This window comes from Xiphophorus hellerii, chromosome 18 (assembly GCF_003331165.1).
Source record: "Xiphophorus hellerii strain 12219 chromosome 18, Xiphophorus_hellerii-4.1, whole genome shotgun sequence".
Classification (NCBI taxonomy): Eukaryota; Metazoa; Chordata; class Actinopteri; order Cyprinodontiformes; family Poeciliidae; genus Xiphophorus; species Xiphophorus hellerii.
This window is the reverse complement of record NC_045689.1, coordinates 21,023,842-21,045,398: the sequence shown is the minus strand read 5'-3', so window position 1 is coordinate 21,045,398 and position 21,557 is coordinate 21,023,842. Positions and strand designations below refer to the sequence as shown.

The following is a 21,557-nucleotide window of genomic DNA, read 5'->3' as shown; positions in this document are numbered from 1 at the left end:
CTTGCACGTATGAATCTTGGAGGCTTCTTGCACACACGGGAATGACTCTTCACCGGAACGTCACAATCCCAGTCAAACCTCACTTTTGATAGTATGAGAGTTTGGGCCTTTATTAATTTCATTGATTCAGTTGTTAATCTGTCAGCATTGTAGATTTTAGGTTCCTGAAAAATAACAAAAACAAATGGTGACCAGAACACAAACAAGACACAGAAGATTTTTCCAAACACTGTTACCCATTTTTATAACCTTTTTCTGTGGGAAACAAAAAAAAAAGTTTTTCCCAAAATATTGCTCAAGATGAATCTTCCTCCATTCTTGTGTACCTAATCTTGTGAGCTGTCAGTATCATGTTACATCTGTAACAATGACATGCTGTTCGCTGTACAGTCAAAAGAGTCTTTACCAAATATATTATGTAGATTACGTTAATCTTCCCAGGACTTCTTGTCACTGATTGTTGCAATACAGAAATGGGAATTTCTTTGTTGTCATGTCTGCCTGGCTGATTTCTCATTCTCAGCCCGTAAATCTTTCTACTTCAGTCACTCTAATGTGCTAACACTCTTTGACATGTGTTTAACTTTTCGTTCAATCTCCAGACCTTGCAAGGTTTTGGGATAAAAGTTTAACTTTTTATTTTTTATTTTATTTATTTTATGTTGAGGAAACCAAAGCAGTTTTGCTTTTTTTAAAATGAAAAATGCCATCACTTTTCAGACTCAAACTACCTATCCACTCCTGTACCTAAGAGTTTATCATGTATAACTCCTGCTGCTCTTGTATTTTTCTGCCTTCCAGCAGTGATTCAAGAGATCAAAAACAACAACAACAAAAAAAGCTGGCCAAGTGTTTTTGTGCTGTAAAAAAAGACACCTGATGGAAACAAGCAATAGAAGCCACATTATTGTTTCTTTCTTTTTCTGTCTTTCAGATACAGATTGTGTGACTTTTTTATGCATTTCTCTCAGTTTAGAAATGTTGTTATTACTATTGAAGCGATGGTTCTTTGTTAACTAAGTATCAGTCATTTTAATTAAATCAGGGTCTGCTCACTGAGGCAGACTGTTTGGAATTGGCTCAGAATTGAATAAATGACATGAGAAAGGGCAATTCTGCCTCAATAGGTTAATTTTCTGGAGTCTAATGAAAGCAATTGTTTATTGAAAGGAGACCGTGTATAATTTCGGCCATCAATTATGAGGCTTAATGTCAGTAAGTATAAAGCATTCCTAGCTTTCAGAGCATTATCCTTCTCCTTTGTTTTTGTTGTCTTTTCTGTAGCCTATAAGCCTGATTTGCTCCTGCATGCTAACTTTACTATCTAGTCTGACAGCTTAAACACCAGGTCTTGATAGTCATAAAGAAGATTTCGCGTTCAAATATTTGGTCTTTGACATGAATGAATGTGATTCTTGAGACTTATTGTGCAACAGCCAAATATCACATTTTAAATGTGCGCAGTACAAAGGCAGCCACAATCAGAAGAAGAGAAAAAACCCAGTGAATCCTGATGTTTATGGATTAGAACAAAACCTCAATATACGTACCATTTTATTTAGGTTTGGGGTGCAAACCTAAAAGTGCTGCTGTAACTCACCCTGTAGCTGCTTTTTACTCACCCTGACGGAAATCACCAGATGTTATAAAAGGTTCTTTATGTAGTATCTTCAGAGCAATCATTCAGACCGTACTGACTAACATAAGGTGTTAATGATACCCTTTTTAAATACTCTGTCAAAAACATTTAAGCTTGTCAAGTTCTATAGTGCATTTGAAACCTGATCTATTTGAACACGTTCTGCATTTCAACACCTTGTATCAGAAACAACAACACTATTGGCATTCTTTATTAGAATTTAAGGAGGATTAACGGAGGTGAAAACCAATAAAATATTATTACCCCAAGGCTGAGTAACCTCATCAGGACAGACTCTTCCGTTTCAAGACTGCAATTCTCCTTTATCCACTCCTGCTACGCTGATTAACAACGCCATTTGAGGATATTGTCTTTATCATCGCTTAGTGGGTTCTTCCAAATTTAATAAGCAATTTCACCTAACCCTTTTATTAATGTAGATTTTAAGTTTAATAAAAACTTGATAAAAAGTTTTCACTTACGTATTAATAATCTTATATAATATTACTTACTACATTTCTAAGGAATTACTTTTGTAGTATTAGCTTTATTCATAATAATATGCTTTAAAAGTCAACTGGGGTAAGAGGTAGTTTCTGCTTTGCATTAGGTTGTAAATTCTCCTTTAGACAAATAAAACATGCAAAATCCTGTGATTGCTTGTTTTTTTTATGTCAGTTTCTGTGTTTTTGTGTGTACGTGTGCTGGCTTTCATCACGTCACGGGGACACTGATCTGTTTACGTTCACGTCATGGGGACCAAAAACCAGGTCCCCATAAGGAAATTAGGCATAAACAGCTATACAAGTAAATTACAGGGTGCTGGTGAAGTTTCAGGCATGGGCCCATGTCGCACATTATTTCTACTAAAGCTGCCATATGTAACTATTATTTTTTTTAAAATGCAGTGTTAATGGCTTAACATATTTGTTAAAATATCCTTGAGTAGTAACAGTAAAGTATTAGAGATAATTTGTGAAAATAAATAGTTTCTCCACCTTTTCCCAGCTCCCAATCAGAAACAACCAGAGCAAGGAGAAATGTATTTCTGTTGCACCAGGGCATGTTAAGCTTTCAGTTGTTTTAAGAAATGTTCACATAATTTATTTATTTATGTTAATATCTGTAAAATAAAGTGATTTAATTTATAGCAAACTTTCCGAATTAACTCTTTTGTTCATCAACAACAATTTGAATTGTAACTAATCAAGTCAGGACACCCTACGTCCTAACCTTTAAAATGTTTGACTTCACTGTGATGCTCTTTAAGACTGCTTCTGTTCCTCCTGTTTCAGATAAATATCTGGTTTTGGCGATTCTGAAAAACTTAGTGTTTCACTGCTCACCTGAATCATGTCTTCACCTCTCCAGGGATTTGACTTTCTCAGCACCATATCTGTTGTCTTTCAGAATGTATGTAGTTGGTGCACAAGAAATTACACAAATAAAGTTTAAGGATAAAAAACAATATTTATATTAGCTGGCTTTGAAGAATTTGAATAACGGATGATTAAGTGATGAGAATGGAAATAAACAGAAACAGTTTCTCTGTTGACATGACATTTCCCTGAACATGACACACAAATAATATATCTTCCATGTATATAGTATTAGAAATAGGATTCATTATTAATTCTTTTGAAATTCTACTTAGTTTTCTTTCTTTCCTAGGCATGACTCAATTAATATATTTTACATGAAATAAAAAATTGCAACATCTGCACTCAAAACAGGAAAACCTGACAAAAATAAGCCATGCTACATGAACGTATGAATATGAATAATCACTTTAGTGAAAAATATTAATATGACATTAAATAGGAATTTTTAATAATACATACAAAAAATGCAAAAGTTTAAGAATTTCAGCTGTTGAATATGACAAAAGCATCCAGTTATGAGAATTCTGTTTTGAACTCTGGTTCTGATTTCCCCAACCTTCCCAGATAAGCATCGTTCAGGTCTGAGTGCATGTACCTGACATCCTGAGGAGCTTTTGACTTCCTCTGAATTGTTTAAGGTTTTGTGCATAATATGCACTGACCAAAAACTATAAAATAATGATGATGCGATACTTTTCAAATTATATACAAGCCATTGCGATGACTCAAGCAATAGGGGACTTGATTTTTTTTTTAACAAAAAACATAAAGAAATGCTGATTTAGAGAAAAATTTAACTCAGCCTTGGAGACATTTTGCAGCTTTCATCAACATTTATACAAGTCTGAGCACAAACACAAAGAATGAAACTCAAAAAATTCCCTCTACTTCATCGAGTATATGATCTTTGCCAGTTATAAATTGCATGAATATTATGGGAACATGCTGGCACTCGTTTACAAGTACTGACGCTGCGGTAACGAAAGGCCCACCCTCCTGCAGCCCCTCCCAGCCCTCTCCTCCTCGCAGCGAACTGCTTCGCTCGCTCCTCTGCATTGAAGAAGTCCGTGGTCGCTCGGAAGAATTCCAGCATGACTTTGTGACTCCAGTTGGGGCCATGGTTGTCCACTGTACTTGTTGCGACCACAGAGCCTGCTGCGCTTCCGGCACTTCTATCCGACTGGGTGGAGAAGCCACAGTGACCTCCACGGTCTGTCAGAAGGAGGAAAAAGTGTGGGTTTGCCTCAAAGAGCTCCAGGGGCAGGGAGGACTGGGCGTCTCCTCGCACAGGGTCGTCTTTAGCGCACACACTCAGAACAGGAATAGCCACTTCATCCACGTCTCTTAAGGGTTCGTTGCGTTCCCAGTAAGCATCCCAGGCTCCTGAAGCGCTACAACCACTGCTGGTCCCAGATGTGGAGCCAACGTAGCCAGACTGACAGAAGAGGGCTTCCTCCACCCCACGCAGGGAACAGCTAGAAAAAAGAGTGTCTGTGTGCATGATGTCCCCCAGCGCCGTCCTGTACCTGCAATATGAGGACAGATGCAAATGAACAAAGCAGGACATGAAAAGAGAGACACTAGGTGGAAAACAGTAAATCAATGCTCAAGAGCCGCACAGGTCTCAGATTCTCTAATAGCTTTGATTTGAGGAACTTCACCTGGGTCACGATGTCTCTCAGAATCACTAAGTTGACATCAAGCAGGCCATCTGTTGCTGTGGTAACTTAATTGCTCCCTCCAATAGCCCATGCCTCTCCGATAAATGGTTTCTGAGTACCTGCAGATGCACCATCTAAAATTTCTGTTTTCATTTCATTTTAAATAATCTATTTTTTTAAATGCTCCTTTTTGCTAATCGGAAGAAAAAACAAATTAATATCTCTATGAAGACATAGAATATCTTGGGGTATGAGAGAAATCAAATAAAAGTTGTTTTTATTTTACTCCAACAAACCTGGAAAACATTGTTAAAAGAATGCATTGGGTATGTTTCATTGCAGAGTAAGGTGGTTTAAAACTAAATTTACACAAAGTCCTTTAAAAATATGATTTTATTACAGATTCCAGTGATACAATAATATTTAGAGGTGTCGAACCTAAAGTAGCTCGAGTTTCCTCTTTATTTTTAAAAGGCGCACATTTGCACAGTTGGTCTATTTGCAGATCATTTCAGCCAGTCGTTATCTGGCAGCTTTGGAGTTCTCAAAAACCAAACAGGGCAGGTGTTTGTCTCCCTTGGACTGTTTATTGTTTCTATTTCCACAATTATAGACAGTCAGTTTTTATCCATCCATCCATCCATCCATTTTCTGTTCACCCTTTGTCCCTAATGGGGTCGGGAGGGTTGCTGGTGCCCATCTCCAGCTACGTTCCAGGCGGGAGGCGGGGTACACCCTGGACAGGTCGCCAGTCTGTCGCAGGGCAACACAAAGACATACAGGACAAACAACCATTCACACACACACACACCCCTAGGGAGAATTTAGATAGACCAATTAACCTAACAGTCATGTTTTTGGACTGTGGGAGGAAGCCGGAGTACCCGGAGAGAACCCACGCATGCACAGGGAGAACATGCAAACTCCATGCAGAAAGACCCCGGCCGGGAATCGAACCCAGGACCTTCTTGCTGCAAGGCAACAGTGCTACCAACTGCGCCACTGTGCAGCCCCAGTGAACCCGGCCCCTCGTCGCTTTCCGGAGCCGCCACCTCCACGGTCGGCCCGGAGACAGCGACGTGAGCCGCCGGTGGACCCGGCCCCTCGTCGCCTTCCGGAGCTGTCACCTCCGCTGCCGGTTCCCAGGCTCCGCTCCGGCTCGCCCCCGCAGCCGTTTCCAAGGCTTCGCTGCGGCTCGCCCCCGCAGCCATTTCCAAGGCTTCGCTGCGGCTCGCCCCCGCAGCCGGTTCCCAGGCTTCGCTCCGGCTCACCTCCAGCCGGCGCACCCGAGGCCGAATCAGCCGGCGTTCCAGCCGGCGCACCCGAGGCCGAACCAGCCGGCGTTCCAGCCGGCGCACCCGAGGCCGAATCAGCCGGCGTTCCAGCCGGCGCACCTTCCGAGACTCCCAGTGTTCCTTCCGAGACTCCCAGTGTTCCTACCGAGACCCTGACCTTCTGCGTTCCTCCTGAGACCCTGACCTCCAGCGTTCCTCCTGAGACCCTGACCTCCAGCGTTCCTCCTGAGACCCTGACCTCCTGCGTTCCACCCGAGACCGAGACTCCCTGCGTTCCACCCGAGACCGAGACTCCCTGCGTTCCACCCGAGACCGAGACTCCCTGCGTTCCACCCGAGACCGAGACTCCCTGCGTTCCACCCGAGACCGAGACTCCCTGCGTTCCACCCGAGACCGAGACTCCCTGCGTTCCACCCGAGACCGAGACCCCCCGCGTTCCAACTGAGACCCCCTGTTCTCCACCAGAGACCCTGCCTCGGGGGGCTCGTCGTCGCCGTCTGTGGGCGGCCCCCGGAACTCCTCGTCGCCACCTCCAGCACCGCGGGCGACCGCCGGACCGCCTCCGGGGTTCCCGCCTCCAGCACCGCGGGCGACCGCCGGACCGCCTCCGGGGTTCCCGCCTCCAGCGCCGCGGACGGCCGCCGGACCGCCTCCGTGGTTCCCGCCTCCGGGGTTCCCGCCTCCAGCGCCGCGGACGGCCGCCGGACCGCCTCCGTGGTTCCCGCCTCCAGCGCCGCGGACGGCCGCCGGACCGCCTCCGTGGTTCCCGCCTCCGGGGTTCCCGCCTCCAGCGCCGCGGACGGCCGCCGGACCGCCTCCGTGGTCCCCGCCTCCGGGGTTCCCGCCTCCAGCGCCGCGGACGGCCGCCGGACCGCCTCCGTGGTTCCCGCCTCCGGGGTTCCCGCCTCCAGCGCCGCGGACGGCCGTCGGACCGCCTCCGTGGTCCCCGCCTCTGGGGTTCCCGCCTCCAGCGCCGCGGACGGCCGCCGGACCGCCTCCGTGGTTCCCGCCTCCAGCGCCGCGGTCGACCGCCGGACCACCTCCGTGGTTCCCGCCGCCGCGGACGACCGCCAGACCACCTCCGTGGTTCCCGCCTCCTTTGCCTCCGCCCACCCTGTGGGTAGTTTTTTGTTGTTTTTGGACTCTTGGCCCTTCCTGTGTTTCCGCCCACAATGGTGGGTTGTTTTTTGTTTTTTCTGGACTCTGGCCCCCCGTCCAGCGCCCCTCCGCCCACCCTTGTTGTGTTTTTGTTTTGTGGGCGTCTGGTAGCCGCCCTTGAGGGGGGGGTACTGTCAGGATCTGTGTTTTTCTGTGTTCATTTAGAGTGTTCTGTGTCCTTGAGTCTCTTCGTTGTCCTGTCCTCCCCTTGATTGTTCCCAGGTGTGTCTCGTTCTGTGATTACCCTCCCATGTATTTAACTCCACCTGTGTTCCTTGTTCGTCGTCGGGTCCTCGTCAATGTTAGTCTTATTCATCGTCAGTATTTCCATGTGCCTGCTGTTCGTTGTTTGGGACTGTGCGTCTTCATTAAATTCATCATTCATCTAACCTGGGTCCGCTGCCTCTGCCTCACCACCTCTCACCACCCGCACTTCATGACAATTTGAAGGTTTGGGGACCAGAAGAGGCATTTAAAAAACTGTAGTTCATTAATAGATTAAAGGTTTCATTATTTTTAAACTCTGTTAAAAGGTCTCTTTTAACCCCTTAATTATCCCCGGTGTTCTCATGGATACATTGACTTACATGTTAACAATTTGAGGGTGACAGTTAAGGGGTTAATGTACAATTATCTAGTTCAGATTTGAGTAAAATAAGTATTTTAGATATCTAACCAGAGATGATGAAAGGGAGACTTTTGTCACTGTAATACATGAAATAGTTTGCTGATTGTATGAGTATTTATTATTTTACTCTGAACCCAAATGCTCCCTAACAAGAGACTTCAACAGAGGCTTGTTTTGTGCTTATGCACGCAAGTTCAGCAGTAACATGCTGGTAGCAACTGATTAGTTCTTTGAGACAGAGACATCTTGTGCCATCAGATTTTGTCACACACCTACCGATTTCAAATTCTTTAAAAGCCAAATTGCGATTTTGTTTTCCAAAGTTTGTTTCAAAATCTAAAAGTTTTCCCCAAGATATTGCTCAAACTTTGTCTTGTCTGGTAAACCTCATTTTGGCGTATCACCTTGAGTCGTGAACTTGACGTATCATTAAACCACTAATTATAATTTCTTCTCGTTCATCTCCCCCTCCTTACCTGCTGAGACATATCTTCTGATACAGTGCCATCACCCACTGCAGGGGCCAACATAGCCCACTCTCAAACCAGCTCTGGCAGCGAAACACAGGTGACAGGCAGACCGCTGCCGTCACATAACTGGAGGATCCACACTCCCCCAGGTAGGACAGGAGGAGGCCCGACCCCGAGCTCTCGCTCACTGCGTACAGTCTTCCGGCGGGCTGTCGGTAGCGAATGTAGCGCACAGCCTCTCGCAGATCCGAAGGGTCGCCAAACTGCTGCAGTTTGAGGGTGGTCAGCGGAGTGCTATTGTGGCTGCGGCGGTTGAAGACTGCAGGGAGGTAGCCGTGGGACAGAGCCGATTCACACAACTGTAGAGACACAGAGCAGAAACAGGATAATAAATGATTCAATGTCTCAAAAATACTAGGCCACAGTGGTTGATAAGGAAACGCTTACAGGCTGGAGTGATGTGAAGCAATTGACTTTTGTTGTTTTTATGAGTAAACCAATGATTGAATTAGTGTGACCTAGCCTCTTTGAAATGTCAGAGAATTAAGCAATCTCTCTTTTGGGCCCACTAACTCAAAACACTGCTGTGACATGGTCAGATTACACTGAAAGCTCTTTGTAAAAACAAGATAAAAGATACCTATAAATATATTTGACTAAAATAATTTTGTACATTAATTTTTTTTTTAATTATTACATTAACTTGTAACTGATCAAAAGTATTGTTTTACTCTCTTTTGCTCACTTCTGGGGAAAAAAAGAAATTTAGTTTTTCTTACAGTTTCAGAAAACAATGCATGCTCTAATTAAATCCAAATAAGGCTGCAGACTCTTTTCATATCAGAGGAAGGAAAAATTATAACCTGTGTTTATATCTTGTAATAAATACTGCATGACATAAGCAACCATTTTTTTCCTTCTAATGCTTATGTTTCATTCAAACCCACAACATAACTAATCAATTAAACTGACCAGAGCAAATGCCCAAAATTTTATTTTCAAACCACTTTGCACGAAAAAGGGGTCGATTTTTTTATACAATCATAAAGAATTAGCTCTAAATTAATTCAAATAAGTTTAATTCATTCCGATAAAATTCCACAGTCAGATTCAGATCAACCTGCAAACAATTCAATTACTAAAAGTTTGTCATAAACTTGATGCAGTTTGTTATTTGCATATCAGATAATAAACTGGGCAAAAAAAAGTTACTTTTTGCTCAGTTTCTACATAAAGTAGACCTGAATGAAGGAGCAGGAACAACATTCCTGGATCTAACATTTACAGCAGCAACAAATTATGCAAGATAAGAAGATTTACTCTAAAAGCTGCAAGACAGTCAGAAAAGTGCAGTGACAAACTGTTACACCAGAACATCACTCATTTACCCATCAGAATGAATCATTGTTAACCAAATTCAATCTGGAGAGACTCAGACGGAGATGAGAAGACAATTAGAAGAGTTTATTGACAAACAGAATTTAAAGTCTTTGGCGCTCGGGCCCCGGCTGGGGATAACGGTTATCGCAGCGTTAGCGATAGGCTTCAGATGAGCATCCCCGATGCTGTTAGGAACGTCATCCCCCGGGGCCCGGCACTGGTGGTGGAGGTTGAAGAAGGGTGCGGGCCTCAGGACCGGGCGAATGGAGGAGAAGGGGTGGTGGTGGGTTGAGCTCGGCTGGAGAGCGAAGGACACCATGGATGAAGGTCCTTATCAGCTGGGACTTGGTCGGTGATTGGACGTGACGTGGCTTGGTCCGGCGTTGATAGGTCGACGATTGTGGGCAGGTCGCTTCAATTAACGGGTCCCGGTGGGGATAAAAGAGTCTTCCAGTTTGAATTTGCGCCTAGGCTTCATTTCAATCTGGAGAGACTCAGACGGAGATGAGAAGACAATTAGAAGAGTTTATTGACAAACAGAATTTAAAGTCTTTGGCGCTCGGGCCCCGGCTGGGGATAACGGTTATCGCAGCGTTAGCGATAGGCTTCAGATGAGCATCCCCGATGCTGTTAGGAACGTCATCCCCCAAAAAGAGGCCGAGGCCGGGGCCGAGGCCGTGAATATAAGGCAGAAAGTAAAAGGGGGAAAGAAGTTGCGCTGACTTTGGCTACCGAGTTAATAACGTAAAGGAAGTGACATGACAGTTAAAGGAGAGGGAGAGTAGGACGGGAAGTGAAGACCAGCTGGGAATGCTGCAGGGCAAGAGGCGGTAGAATACACAAAACACAGGGCATAGGGACGTGGTGTGAGAGCCGGCTGGGGATACGGCAGGACAAGGGAGGAAGGGATGTTGGGAGGTGACGGCCGGCTGAGGGCACAACGGGGCATGGGGTAGCAGAACGCAGGGCATAGGGATGCTGGAGGATGAGCCGGCTGGAAATGCTGCGGGACTAGTGGGATGGACGTGGGCTGGCGATAGTTGGCAGAGGACACGGCAGGGCATGATGATAGGAAAGCCGGCGGGGAATGCGTGGGGTGAGAATGAAGGGATAGAAGCAGGGCTTAGAAGAGGGGATGCTGGTTTAAAAAACGCCAGCATTAACTAAAGAGGGTTGTAGGATGAGGGGAGCAGGGCATAAGACAGGGGATGCTGGTTGAAAAACGCCAGCATTAACTAAAGAGGGGTGTAGGATGAGGGGAGCAGGGCATAAGACAGGGGATGCTGGTTGAAAAATGCCAGCATTAACTAAAGGAGGGTGTAGGATGAGGGGAGCAGGGCATAAGACAGGGGATGCTGGTTGAAAAACGCCAGCATTAACTAAAGAGGGGTGTAGGATGAGGGGAGCAGGGCATAAGACAGGGGATGCTGGTTGAAAAACGCCAGCATTAACTAAAGAGGGGTGTAGGATGAGGGGAGCAGGGCATAAGACAGGGGATGCTGGTTGAAAAACGCCAGCATTAACTAAAGAGGGGTGTAGGATAGAGGGAGCAGGGCATATGATGGGGGGATGCTGGTTAAAAAACGCCAGCATTAACTAAAGCAGGGTATAGGATAGAGGGAGCAGGGCTTAAGATAAAGGGACGCATTGAATAGAGGAGATGGAGCGGGGAAAAGGATACGGGGCAGCTGGCTAGAAAAAGAAGCCAGCTGGTAGCGGCAGGGCTTAGGAGGTAACGAAGACATGGAAGGGACCAGCAGAGGAAGGAACAGGACAAGGGATGAGGGGCAGCTGGTTAGAAAAAGAAGCAAGCTGGAAGCGCAGCGAGGCATTAGAGGAGAGAGGCAGATGGCTGAAGGACAGCTGGGAATGGTTCGAGGCATAGGGAGAAGTGCCGCTGGGAGAAGAGTGATCACTATGGGTGAGCGGGGACACAGCGGGGCAAGAGAAGGTGGAATGCTGATGGGTGAAGGCCAGTAGAGGTGAAATAATGATACTATGGAGTGATATTACTGATAGAGAATGAGATCCCCCCAAAAAGAGCTGAGGCCGGGGCCGAAGCTCAGAATTAGAGGCAGGAGGAGCTAGGCTAACTAGGGGCTTACGGGCTATGTCTCGAGGAGTAATTAGAAGATGATTGCAGAGATAGAGGTAAGAGACGAGAAGATGGCAGATGAAGGTGAACAAAGGTAAAGTGGATGCTATGAAAAGATATGTTAGCTGGTGGAAGGAAGCTAGCTGTGAGATAGCAAAAGAGGATGGGAGAATGAATAGACTAGAGTGAGAAAATAACTGCCTGCTACTGAAGGTGGGATGCTGATGCTAGGATCAGACTCAGAGGGTGACGTTAGAGGAAACGGGCGAAAGACAAGATCATTCTAGAATGAACCTGAAAATAAAAGTGTGAAGGACGATGAGGGGAAGGACATGCATCACGTTTGCTGCATAAGAGTGTGCACTTTTGCCTGAGGTTGACCAACCACCACCAGTGGATCGTGCAGTGCTCGTCTGGCACTGAGGGAAGCTGCGAACACGGAAGAGAGATACTCATTACGTGAAAAGAATACTGAAGATGAACTGGGGATTTTTATATATATATGCCCATATATAAATTATGTAAAATTTTTTGCACTTATTGGAATAAAGAACAACGACTCGCCAGATCTAGATCATCATCCATGTGTTTATCTTCAGTTACATTGGTTACTGCCACGCGACTTCGCGGGTCTTTCCGACAAATCAATCGAACGCTGCAGCTGATCAGAAATGCTACTGATCGCGTTCTCACTAAAAACCAGGAAGATGGAGCACGAAACGCCAGTTTTAAGATCCCGACACTGGCTCCCTGTTGCCCAAAGAATTGACTTTGAAATACCATTGATAGTTTGCAAATCACTGAACGACTTGGCACCACGAAACAATGAGGATCTGCCGTAAAGCATCAACCTCCCAGGCTCATGAGGTCTTTCGGTTTGAGCCGCTCTACGACCCCGGGACCAGGCCAGAAAGAGAAGGAGCATTCAGCATCTAAACCCCGCGGATTGGAGCAACTCCCGGGAGACCTTAAAACAGCTGAAACACGACTTTGATTAATCTCGACTAAAACCCGCCTGTTTAGAATGTATTGGAAACATGCTCAATTACAAAGTTAATGATGGAACTTGACTTGATATAATATTTTGTTTGTTGCTTCCCTATGCATGACTTTGGTTCTTGAGCTGTTATGATATAAAAGCACTTGCGCTGAAGACACCTTGCTGCTAAAAAGCTTTGTTGAGTGAGATCTTTAAATACTACAGCAGCCACAAGCATCCGGTAAGGGATGAGAGGAGAGATTTCTGGTTCGAAATTTATTAAATAGAGCTGAGAGCGGTCTACGAGAAATACGGAAGATGAGACAAATGAAGCTATTATTTTCACTCGCTATGGAGTTAATTTTTTTTTTTTTTTTTTTTTTGTACCAGCAGATGGCAGCGAGACGACAAATAAACCGCAAAAAACGTTATCGTGATGATAACTCTTTAGATTGACATACCTGAATTTAAGTTGCTCGGATATACGAATCCTGCTTGAACGCGGAGAAAACTTACTTTTATTCGTTGACCCGCTCCCGGTCTCTTGAACAAACAGCTCTGAACGGCCTCTAACGATAACTTCATAACGCTGAACGTGAGCTCTTACGACAACGGCTGATGCAGCTTGAGAGTACAAGGAACCAATCAAGGTAAATGTGAATCGGACGGTTTCCTGAGCTCTTAAAGCGCAGTTATGTTAATCCATTTACGACATGCTATACGATAGGAATTTGATTGATTGATTTGGCTGGCTAGTTGAAAAGTGCCGTGCGACTACTTGACTTGGACCCAGGCGATGATGAGGGGGTTTGGTTCCTTTATAAAAAGCCGTGGCTTCAGGGCGGCTTGTAAGTGCTGATGGCCGTGTTAACGAATCCGTAAGGGAAACCGGAGGGTGCTTTATGATGATTAGTTCAGAAGCGAGATGGAACGAACGCATCTGAGCCTGGAACCTGAGTGAGCTAGAGAACAAGCTGAGTGAACCAGGAAGTGGCAGGATAATCTGAGAAAAAATGGTATGCAGATTTCAGATGAGAGATGAAGCGTAAAAGCACTGGACGGGACATGAGCTTGAAATATGAGAAAATGGGACAGCTTGCTTATTAGCGGAGAACCGCCCTGGCTCAGGATAAAATTTAACGGGTAGGGCGAAATGAATCTACGAGGCTGAACATGTACCACAACATCGGTAGCCTGCAGGCTACTTGTCAACGAGCTTAAGGTATTACTAGAGTCGACTTTCAGCTATCTGTATTACTAGAGTCGACTTTCAGCTATCTGTATTACTAGAGTCGACTTTCAGCTATCTGTATTACTAGAGTCGACTTTCAGCTATCTGTATTACTTGGGTCGACTTTCAGCTATCTGTATTACTAGAGTCACCTTTTAGCTAACTGAATTACTAGAGTCACCTTTTAGCTAACTGAATTACTAGAGTCACCTTTTAGCTAACTGAATTACTAGAGTCACTTTTTAGCTAACTGAATTACTAGAGTCACCTTTTAGCTAACTGAATTACTAGAGTCACTTTTTAGCTAACTGAATTACTAGAGTCACTTTTTAGCTAACTGAATTGCTAGTCACGTTTTGGCCATCTGTAGTACTAGAGTCGCCTTTTAGCTAACTGAAGTGCTAGAGTCGCCTTTTAGCTATCTGTATTTATGAGAGTGAACTTTTAGCTATGATTGCCTGTATCAAACGGCCCTATTCGCCTCAGTCGGTTGGTTTGGGGAAACATTTGCACGGTTCTTTGCGTTTGCTGATTGTTGCCGAGGTTCTAACGCGCCTGCGCTCTCCTTCGCTGCCCTCTGGGTAACCCAGCGCGAGCGTCTCAGCACTCATGATGCGTTTAAAGGCGGCTTGGAGAAAAAGGCCACGACATGAAAACATCAGATAAGCAGTTTTAACTGCGAAAAAGAGCGAGAACACATGCATGGGAAGTACGGAAGCCCCCAAAGTAACTAATTGATGTAAGAATGATGAAGTTTGGAACGCAACCTGAAAGGCGCATGCGAGTAGGGCCTGCGAGTTCAGGAAGGGGATAAACTAATAAAGTTCCTACGTTTTGTCGCGTTGTAAAGAGTGAATGAGGCACGTGAAGGCTACATCTTACCCCCGAAGCCCGAGGCGGGCGTGGCGTGGGAAGTCCGATGGGAGGTGCTGACGGGCGGGCTGACAGCGGCCATGCGGATTTGAGCCAAAGCGGGGAACCAGTGGGAAGGCGGTGCGATGAACGCTGGCGGTGGAAAGGAAGATGGTGGACGATGAGCTGGGAGGAAACGGCAGCGTAGATCGAAGCAGCGAGACGTTGAGGCCCGGCCGGGGCGGAGAAAGGCTGCCAGGGGATGTATGCAACGTAGACGGTGGGATTATGTGTCCACTTGCCAGAGACAGATCGTGAAGCGGGTGGCATAGGAGCGAGGGCCGGTAGATCCCAGATCGGCGAGAGAGCGGCGGGAGAAGCTGTCTGGAATGAATGAGGCCTGGACCGTAAGGAACTCTTCTTCCATCTGAGGAGCGTCTGAAGGAAAAGAAGGCGCCGAGCCCGCGGCTAAGCGGCTTTTGTGACTGACATTAGAGGTGGAAGGACGAGCAATGACGACGAAAAGGATCTGGTGAGATGGCTGACTGAGAGCTGAGGCGTGCAGCTGAACAAGTTGAGCTCGGCTGGAGAGCGAAGGACACCATGGATGAAGGTCCTTATCAGCTGGGACTTGGTCGGTGATTGGACGTGACGTGGCTTGGTCCGGCGTTGATAGGTCGACGATTGTGGGCAGGTCGCTTCAATTAACGGGTCCCGGTGGGGATAAAAGAGTCTTCCAGTTTGAATTTGCGCCTAGGCTTCATTAGATAGCATAAGCAAAAGACATATGAATTAAATCTGCACACTTCAGCTTGAATTTCCAAAGATCTTTAGCAAAACTGACAACCTAAGGCATGATTTAGATTTCCCTGGCACAATTGTTCCTGTTCTGCATACACAGACACAGAGACCATGAAGCATCATTGCACTTTTAATGATTTCTATGAATCTTAAATTGGAAATGAACAGATTTAATACATATATTTTGCACAGTAGGTTTATTTTTTGACAAAAATATTGAAAATAACACTGGATTATGAAAGAAATGTTCCTTTGCAGAAAAAGTCAAAAGGAACAAGTTGCTTCAGCAGTTTTCTAACAAGGCTGATTAAATGTCAGCTCAGTGATAATTTCCTGAAGCAGAGACTGCACACTGGACAAAACGCCCCGCTCTGACCTTACAGTATTACTGTAGTAGAGGGTTTCTATACTGAAGAGTGATACTTCCTTCAGTTTTTATTGATTAGTTCAAGTTATTTCACATTTAGAACTAAAATCAAATCCCATCAACAAACCTTTAAATGCAACAAACCATCAGATAGCAAAACAATAAAACAGAATTCACCTCTACAGGTACTATACAGCCTGCAGGGTACTGAGAAAAGATTGCTTGCTGGAGGCGTGACTACGCAATCGCTAATGTCTGCCCATGACGTATGCAATGCAGCAGCTCAATGAAGCTTACCGGAAAGCCTGCACTATAAACAACTGGATGGGCAGTAGGGCCTTGACATTTTTGCCAGAAACAAAATGTCTTATTACATTTCCTTCCACTTGACACACATGCGCTAATTTGTGTTGACCTGTCCCGTAAAATCCCAGTAAGACACATTGAAGGTTTTAGTTGCTATGCGACAAAATGTGCCTTGAATGTTCGGTGGATGGCCATACTTTTTGCAAGACTAAGCATTTGATACACATAATTTGTGGTAACTATAATGATACAGGTGATTCATACAGCTTGTTTTATTGATGATAAATCAGGTTTGGAAAAGCTGAGTTTTTCCTCTATGATTATATCCAGAGGTGATACAGTCATGACCATTACCAATAAATTGTTCCTACATTACCTGCACCGGAGCCCGGTTAAAATTGCATCCCACTAAAAATGTAATCAGTCAAAGCAGCTTGCTCTCCTCTTAGACTGAGAAAGGACAAAGTCGAGGGGTACATTGCAAAGAAATTCCCCACATAATACAACTATTATTTTCTGTGTCTTTACAAAAAGAACTACACCTAAAAATAAATTCCACAAACAATGTGTAAAGCACATCAAATTCACCTTTACTAGGTCATGATGTGCTCGATGAAGCCGCTCTGTCAGCAGGGGAGTTAATGTTGTAAGGCGAGATGGGTACAACCGCTGGATGTCTGCCTGCAGAAATATTTATGGATATTGAAAATACTTCTCTTTAATAATAAAAACTGGGCTCCTTCCTACACATCTTTCCACACCTTCGATATATTGCAGTTCCTTCGGTGTGATGTCTTTCAAAATGAGGATAAAAAATTATAAACTGTTAAAGTGAATCTCTTTTATAGTCTTTTTTTTATAGTCATAGGTTATGAGGATAATATTCTGTTGTCTCAAAATAAATATAAAAAGCAAAGCAAATAGACCCTCCAGTAGTTGATTTTGTCAGAGAAAATTGAACACCACAATTTATTTTGGAATAAGCTTTGAAAGGTATGATGGTGCTGCAGAGACACAGCAACATTGTGGTTTTGCTGTTGTGTGGGTTACCTCTGCCGTTTTATTCTCACTTGAGATGCAAGCTGCTAAGCAAGCTGCTTTAGCAGTACAGAAAATTTTGAAAAACTGCTGGACTAATTCTCTAGCTTCGAAAGATACTGTAGATGAAACGGACAGAAAAAGAGATATAGAAAGGAAGAGAGAGACATAAATGGAGTATGTCATTACATTGATTACACTGATTGGTAGAGTGATTGCTGTTATTAAAAGAAAGTAGAGATGCACCTATTGCAGTTCTTTGGCCAATCAAAGAACAATCGTTAAAAAGATGCAGATACCGATTTAGTGAAAAAGTTGGTAAGTTAGCAAGAGTGGGTTAGCATTTGTAAAACTTGCAATTGCAGATGTGACTTGGTGGGCCCCCCACCCTAAGACTAAGTCCCTAGGGGAAACACTGCAAAGCCACACGTTAGATGAAATATAAAACTTCGACAAAGTTTATGCCTCCAGCAAGCAATCGTTTCTCATTAGCCGAGGATGCAGACCCTCTGTAAGAAGAAAACATTAGAACAAGGGGCTGGTTTATACCAGGATATATTTAGATATACAGTATCTAATAGGTAATTGGAGCATACAAACAAGACTAGCTCTGTATTTTAGTGCAGACCTGGGCTACTTGCATTACAAAGGTAGATCAAATGTATATATTGTCTCAAATGTATGTATTTTCCTTGAGTTTTAATTCTGCTTCAGACTAACCTCTGATCTCTACATCAAGGATATAATGACTACATGATGTATGCCAAACTGAATTAACAAAGCTCTTGTCTCTTTATTTACTCCCACTTGGCTCTGTGGCATATCTCTCCAATATTATGCTGACGACACTCAGATTTATGTCCCACTATCAAAGAAAACTGTATTCTCTGCTACATCACAGTATCTCGATGATGTAAAGGCCTGGATCTCTTTCAACTTTCTAAAATTTAATAAAAGTAAACCAGAAGTTATGGTTTGTTGGCACAGATGAAACCGTCCCCGTAGATGTAGGATCCTTGGCCAAGACAACCATCACTATCTGTGGGGTAAATGATGGTTAAAGTTAAGCAAGGCCTTTCTCAGAAGCATTTAGAGATTCTAAGTCATGCCTTTTTCAACACTTGTCTTGATTAACACAATGCACTTTTGCAAGTAGTTATATTATTTTCTAGTCCAAGATGGTAGAAAGCACACTTGGCTTGTACAAGTTAATATGAGCACATAACCCAAATTTTAGCTCCTCTCCACTGGCTGCCTGTACATTTAAAATATATATATTTTTGTTTTAATGCATTCCTTTGTCTTCTCCATTTAACCTTTTAGACTTAACTATTTTCTCTCTTTTTTACTTATTAAAACTCATCTCTTCAGCCTCTGACGTCCCTTGAGAAGCTAAGAAGCTAAGCTAATGTTCTTTCCCCTGTTTTATGGGGTTTTTTTATATTGATTCTGGCATCTTTTTTCAATATGTATGGCACTTTGGTCCTAAAGATGGAAGTAGAAGAAGACAACATGTTTGCAAAAATATAAAATCACAGAAGTTCAGACAAGTCATCCATTTAAAAATGTTTGTGTTCTGTGATAAAAGGGAGCTGAAGATCACAGGCTCCATAACCCACATATCTCTCTCTGATTCTTCTCTGTGTCACAGATACAGACACGAGTGTGTATGTTCACACAGCACAAGCGCTTTCATCTCTTTGCCGCACTTACTCACTTTCTCGCACTGTGATCTCTTTCTGCATAGTGAATTTCACCAGTGACAGAGGCAGTCTTAAGTCTTACTTTAGTGTGCAGTTCTTTCAAATGTGAACGGATGACCACATCACTAAGAGAGCATGAAAAAAGGAAGATGAGCTCATCTGTCTGAACGAGGCGCTTCATTACACACCCATAAATTTCCTTGGATTTACAGGTTAATATTGAGCATATTTACTTTTTAACACCGTGCTCGTAGAGCTGGCTTTTTTAATGATATAGAGCTGACAGGGAGCCTGTGACAGATTTGCACACAGAGGTTAAGAGAGTGCAATGAAGCGTGATGCCAGGTGCCCTGAACAATGAAAGAGCCCAGCCGGTGTGCTCCCGGCTTCACAAGTCAAGTGATGCTTTGTAATCCCTCACTCAATTACCTCTGTCAGTCTATTGGAAGGAGATGTAGAAAGACTGCCGTGCATCAGCTCTCTGTTTTTTAACCAATCTGCTCTTTTCCTCCAAAGGAGTATGACTTTGCCCCAGGAAGCTGCTGTTTTCCCCAAATGGCAGATTGGGATGTTTGCATCTTTCAGTGTCACTTTACTAAAGCACTTCTGCTTTGAGAAGATGGAATTGCTTTAACAAACTGCATGAGCCTGTATTCAATTTATTTTTCCATCATTCGAGTAAAACAAAAAAAAAATCCCTTATGTTCATGTTCAAATTTATAGAGTGATGTATTTTAACAGCAATGCATCTAACTATATAAGAATGTACTTGATGGAAAAGACAAACAAAAACTACACTAAAATCAAATGCAGCTAAATGCAGTTTCCAATTATAATAGCTTGTCATTTTCAGGACCTTGCAAAAGATAACAAAAAAAAAAAAATCAGAAGTGTTGGTGTGCATTCTCTAAACAACACTGAGATGAACCAAGTATTCAGCAGTCGCCTAGTCTTGTGATTTGATCTCAATATTCATCCAGCTGTTATAACAGTGAAGCCCTGAGGGGTTTGTTAGAGAACATCACTGAACAAACAGCATCGTGAAGGTCAAGGAGCACAGCAGACAGGTTAGGGAGAAACATGTGGAGAAGTTTAAAACAGGCTAATGTCATCAAATAATATCCCAATAGCTGACAGACCTCTGATCAACTGCTGCATCACTAAAACATTAGAGCATTAATCAGTGAAGTATAGCCAAGAGGTCTATGGCAACTTTGGAGGAGCTGCCCATCCACAGCTCTGGTGGAAAAATCTGTTACTGCTTACAGTTTGTTGCAAATTTTTATTTTATGTCTATATTCTGCAGGAAATTGTGAAACAGAACTCAGGCCTTAATTAGTTACCTTCACCACATTCCTTGTGATCTTTCCGAAGGAGTTGGGGATGATGAGCAAAACTGGGCTGGTGGAGTGACTGGAAGTCCTGCGTCTCCTGTGGTGGGACGGCACAGCCCAGTCCAACGACACCAGCCCGTCGTCGCTGAGCTGTAGGTTGTCCCGCACGAATTGGACCGAGCTGTCGCACGGCCAGCACGCCTCGTACGCGCTCTGCAGAAAAGCGCTGGCTCTCCACGTCCATCCACCGCACGGAGAGTAGCAGCTGAAAGTCCTGCAGTGCTTCTGGAGGTACTTGGCCAGCGCGGAGGGCTTGCAGATGAGCGACACAGTGCGTGTTTTTTTCCCTGTGCCGTCAGCTCCCTCCGCGCACACCAAGCGGGCACCGTCGCTGCCGGCTGCCAGCTGTGAAACGCCCAGCCTCTGAGGGAAGGCGTTGGGACCAAACAGATATTTGGTGCCCGGCCATATGAAAAGCACCAGGATTACAACACAGAAAGCCACAAGCCATTCCAGCATTGGCGCGGTCTGCAAAGTGGAATCAGGAGAACGCGATCACTTTGACGGCTGTATCTGAAACTGAAGTTTACATTCACGACTAATATCCAAGGCAGCTGTCATTCTTACAGTTTTTCCCCCCAAAATTGTTTCAAAACTGCTTAGCCCTTTAAAGGAGGTGTTTACTTCCCTCCTGTGCCAGCGCGCACCGACCGGTCCATCGGAAACACACGGCGGTCTTTGCGTAGCGGGTTCTGCTTTAATTCCAGCACGTTTTCCTCCCCGGACGCAGCTTGGGATCAACGAGGCGGATCCGCTCACAGTTTCAAGCACGCAGCTCCAAGAGAGTGATGCTTAAACCTGTGGTGCCCAAACACAACTAATGCCTGAGATCAGCGCGCAGCTCGTGTTGGAAACGCCTCGCACACTCCCTCCCCTCCTTCTGACCGAACATGTCATCCTGATGATGTTTTAAAGCTGACTCATTAAAACAGGCAACTTCCAGGAATCAGGAGTTTTATTAACATTTCAACATTTCTAAGAAAAAAAAAAAAACAATAAGTACAGCCAGTTTCTGATCGGTATCAGTGAGATCCAAATTCCTGCTAAATTAATTTGGGAACTTGCGACCTTGTGCATTTAAGCCACCAAGGGTACAGTCATAACCAGAGCCATAGGCTATGGTCACTTCTTTTCATGCGCTCTATGCAAAGTGACCTGTTGAGCAGGTGAACAGTTTC

The 21,557-nt window shown here is 44.4% G+C and overlaps 1 protein-coding gene across 1 annotated transcript; it reads right to left on the bottom strand.

The window, feature by feature from the left end:
• Positions 1-3,019: 3,019 nt before the first annotated feature.
• On the bottom strand, positions 3,020-21,241 carry abhd15a (abhydrolase domain containing 15a). Its single transcript, XM_032545757.1, has 3 exons — positions 20,329-21,241; positions 8,240-8,592; positions 3,020-4,547 (listed from the first exon to the last, which is right to left on the bottom strand). Exons 1-3 carry the CDS (start codon positions 20,836-20,838, stop codon positions 3,911-3,913), a joined length of 1,500 nt encoding a protein of 499 aa, XP_032401648.1. The 5' UTR covers positions 20,839-21,241; the 3' UTR covers positions 3,020-3,910.
• Positions 21,242-21,557: the final 316 nt, after the last annotated feature.

Bases quoted from the DNA above. Each gene is read 5' to 3' on its own strand.
- abhd15a (XM_032545757.1), bottom strand. From the start codon at position 20,838: ATGCTGGAATGGCTTGTGGCTTTCTGTGTTGTAATCCTGGTGCTTTTC. The intron at 8,593-20,328 runs GTAACTAATTAA...GTGTCTCTACAG, and splicing joins TCACAAGGAATGTGGTGAAG to TTGTGTGAATCGGCTCTGTC. The intron at 4,548-8,239 runs GTAAGGAGGGGG...CTCATATTGCAG, and splicing joins CAGAAGATATGTCTCAGCAG to GTACAGGACGGCGCTGGGGG.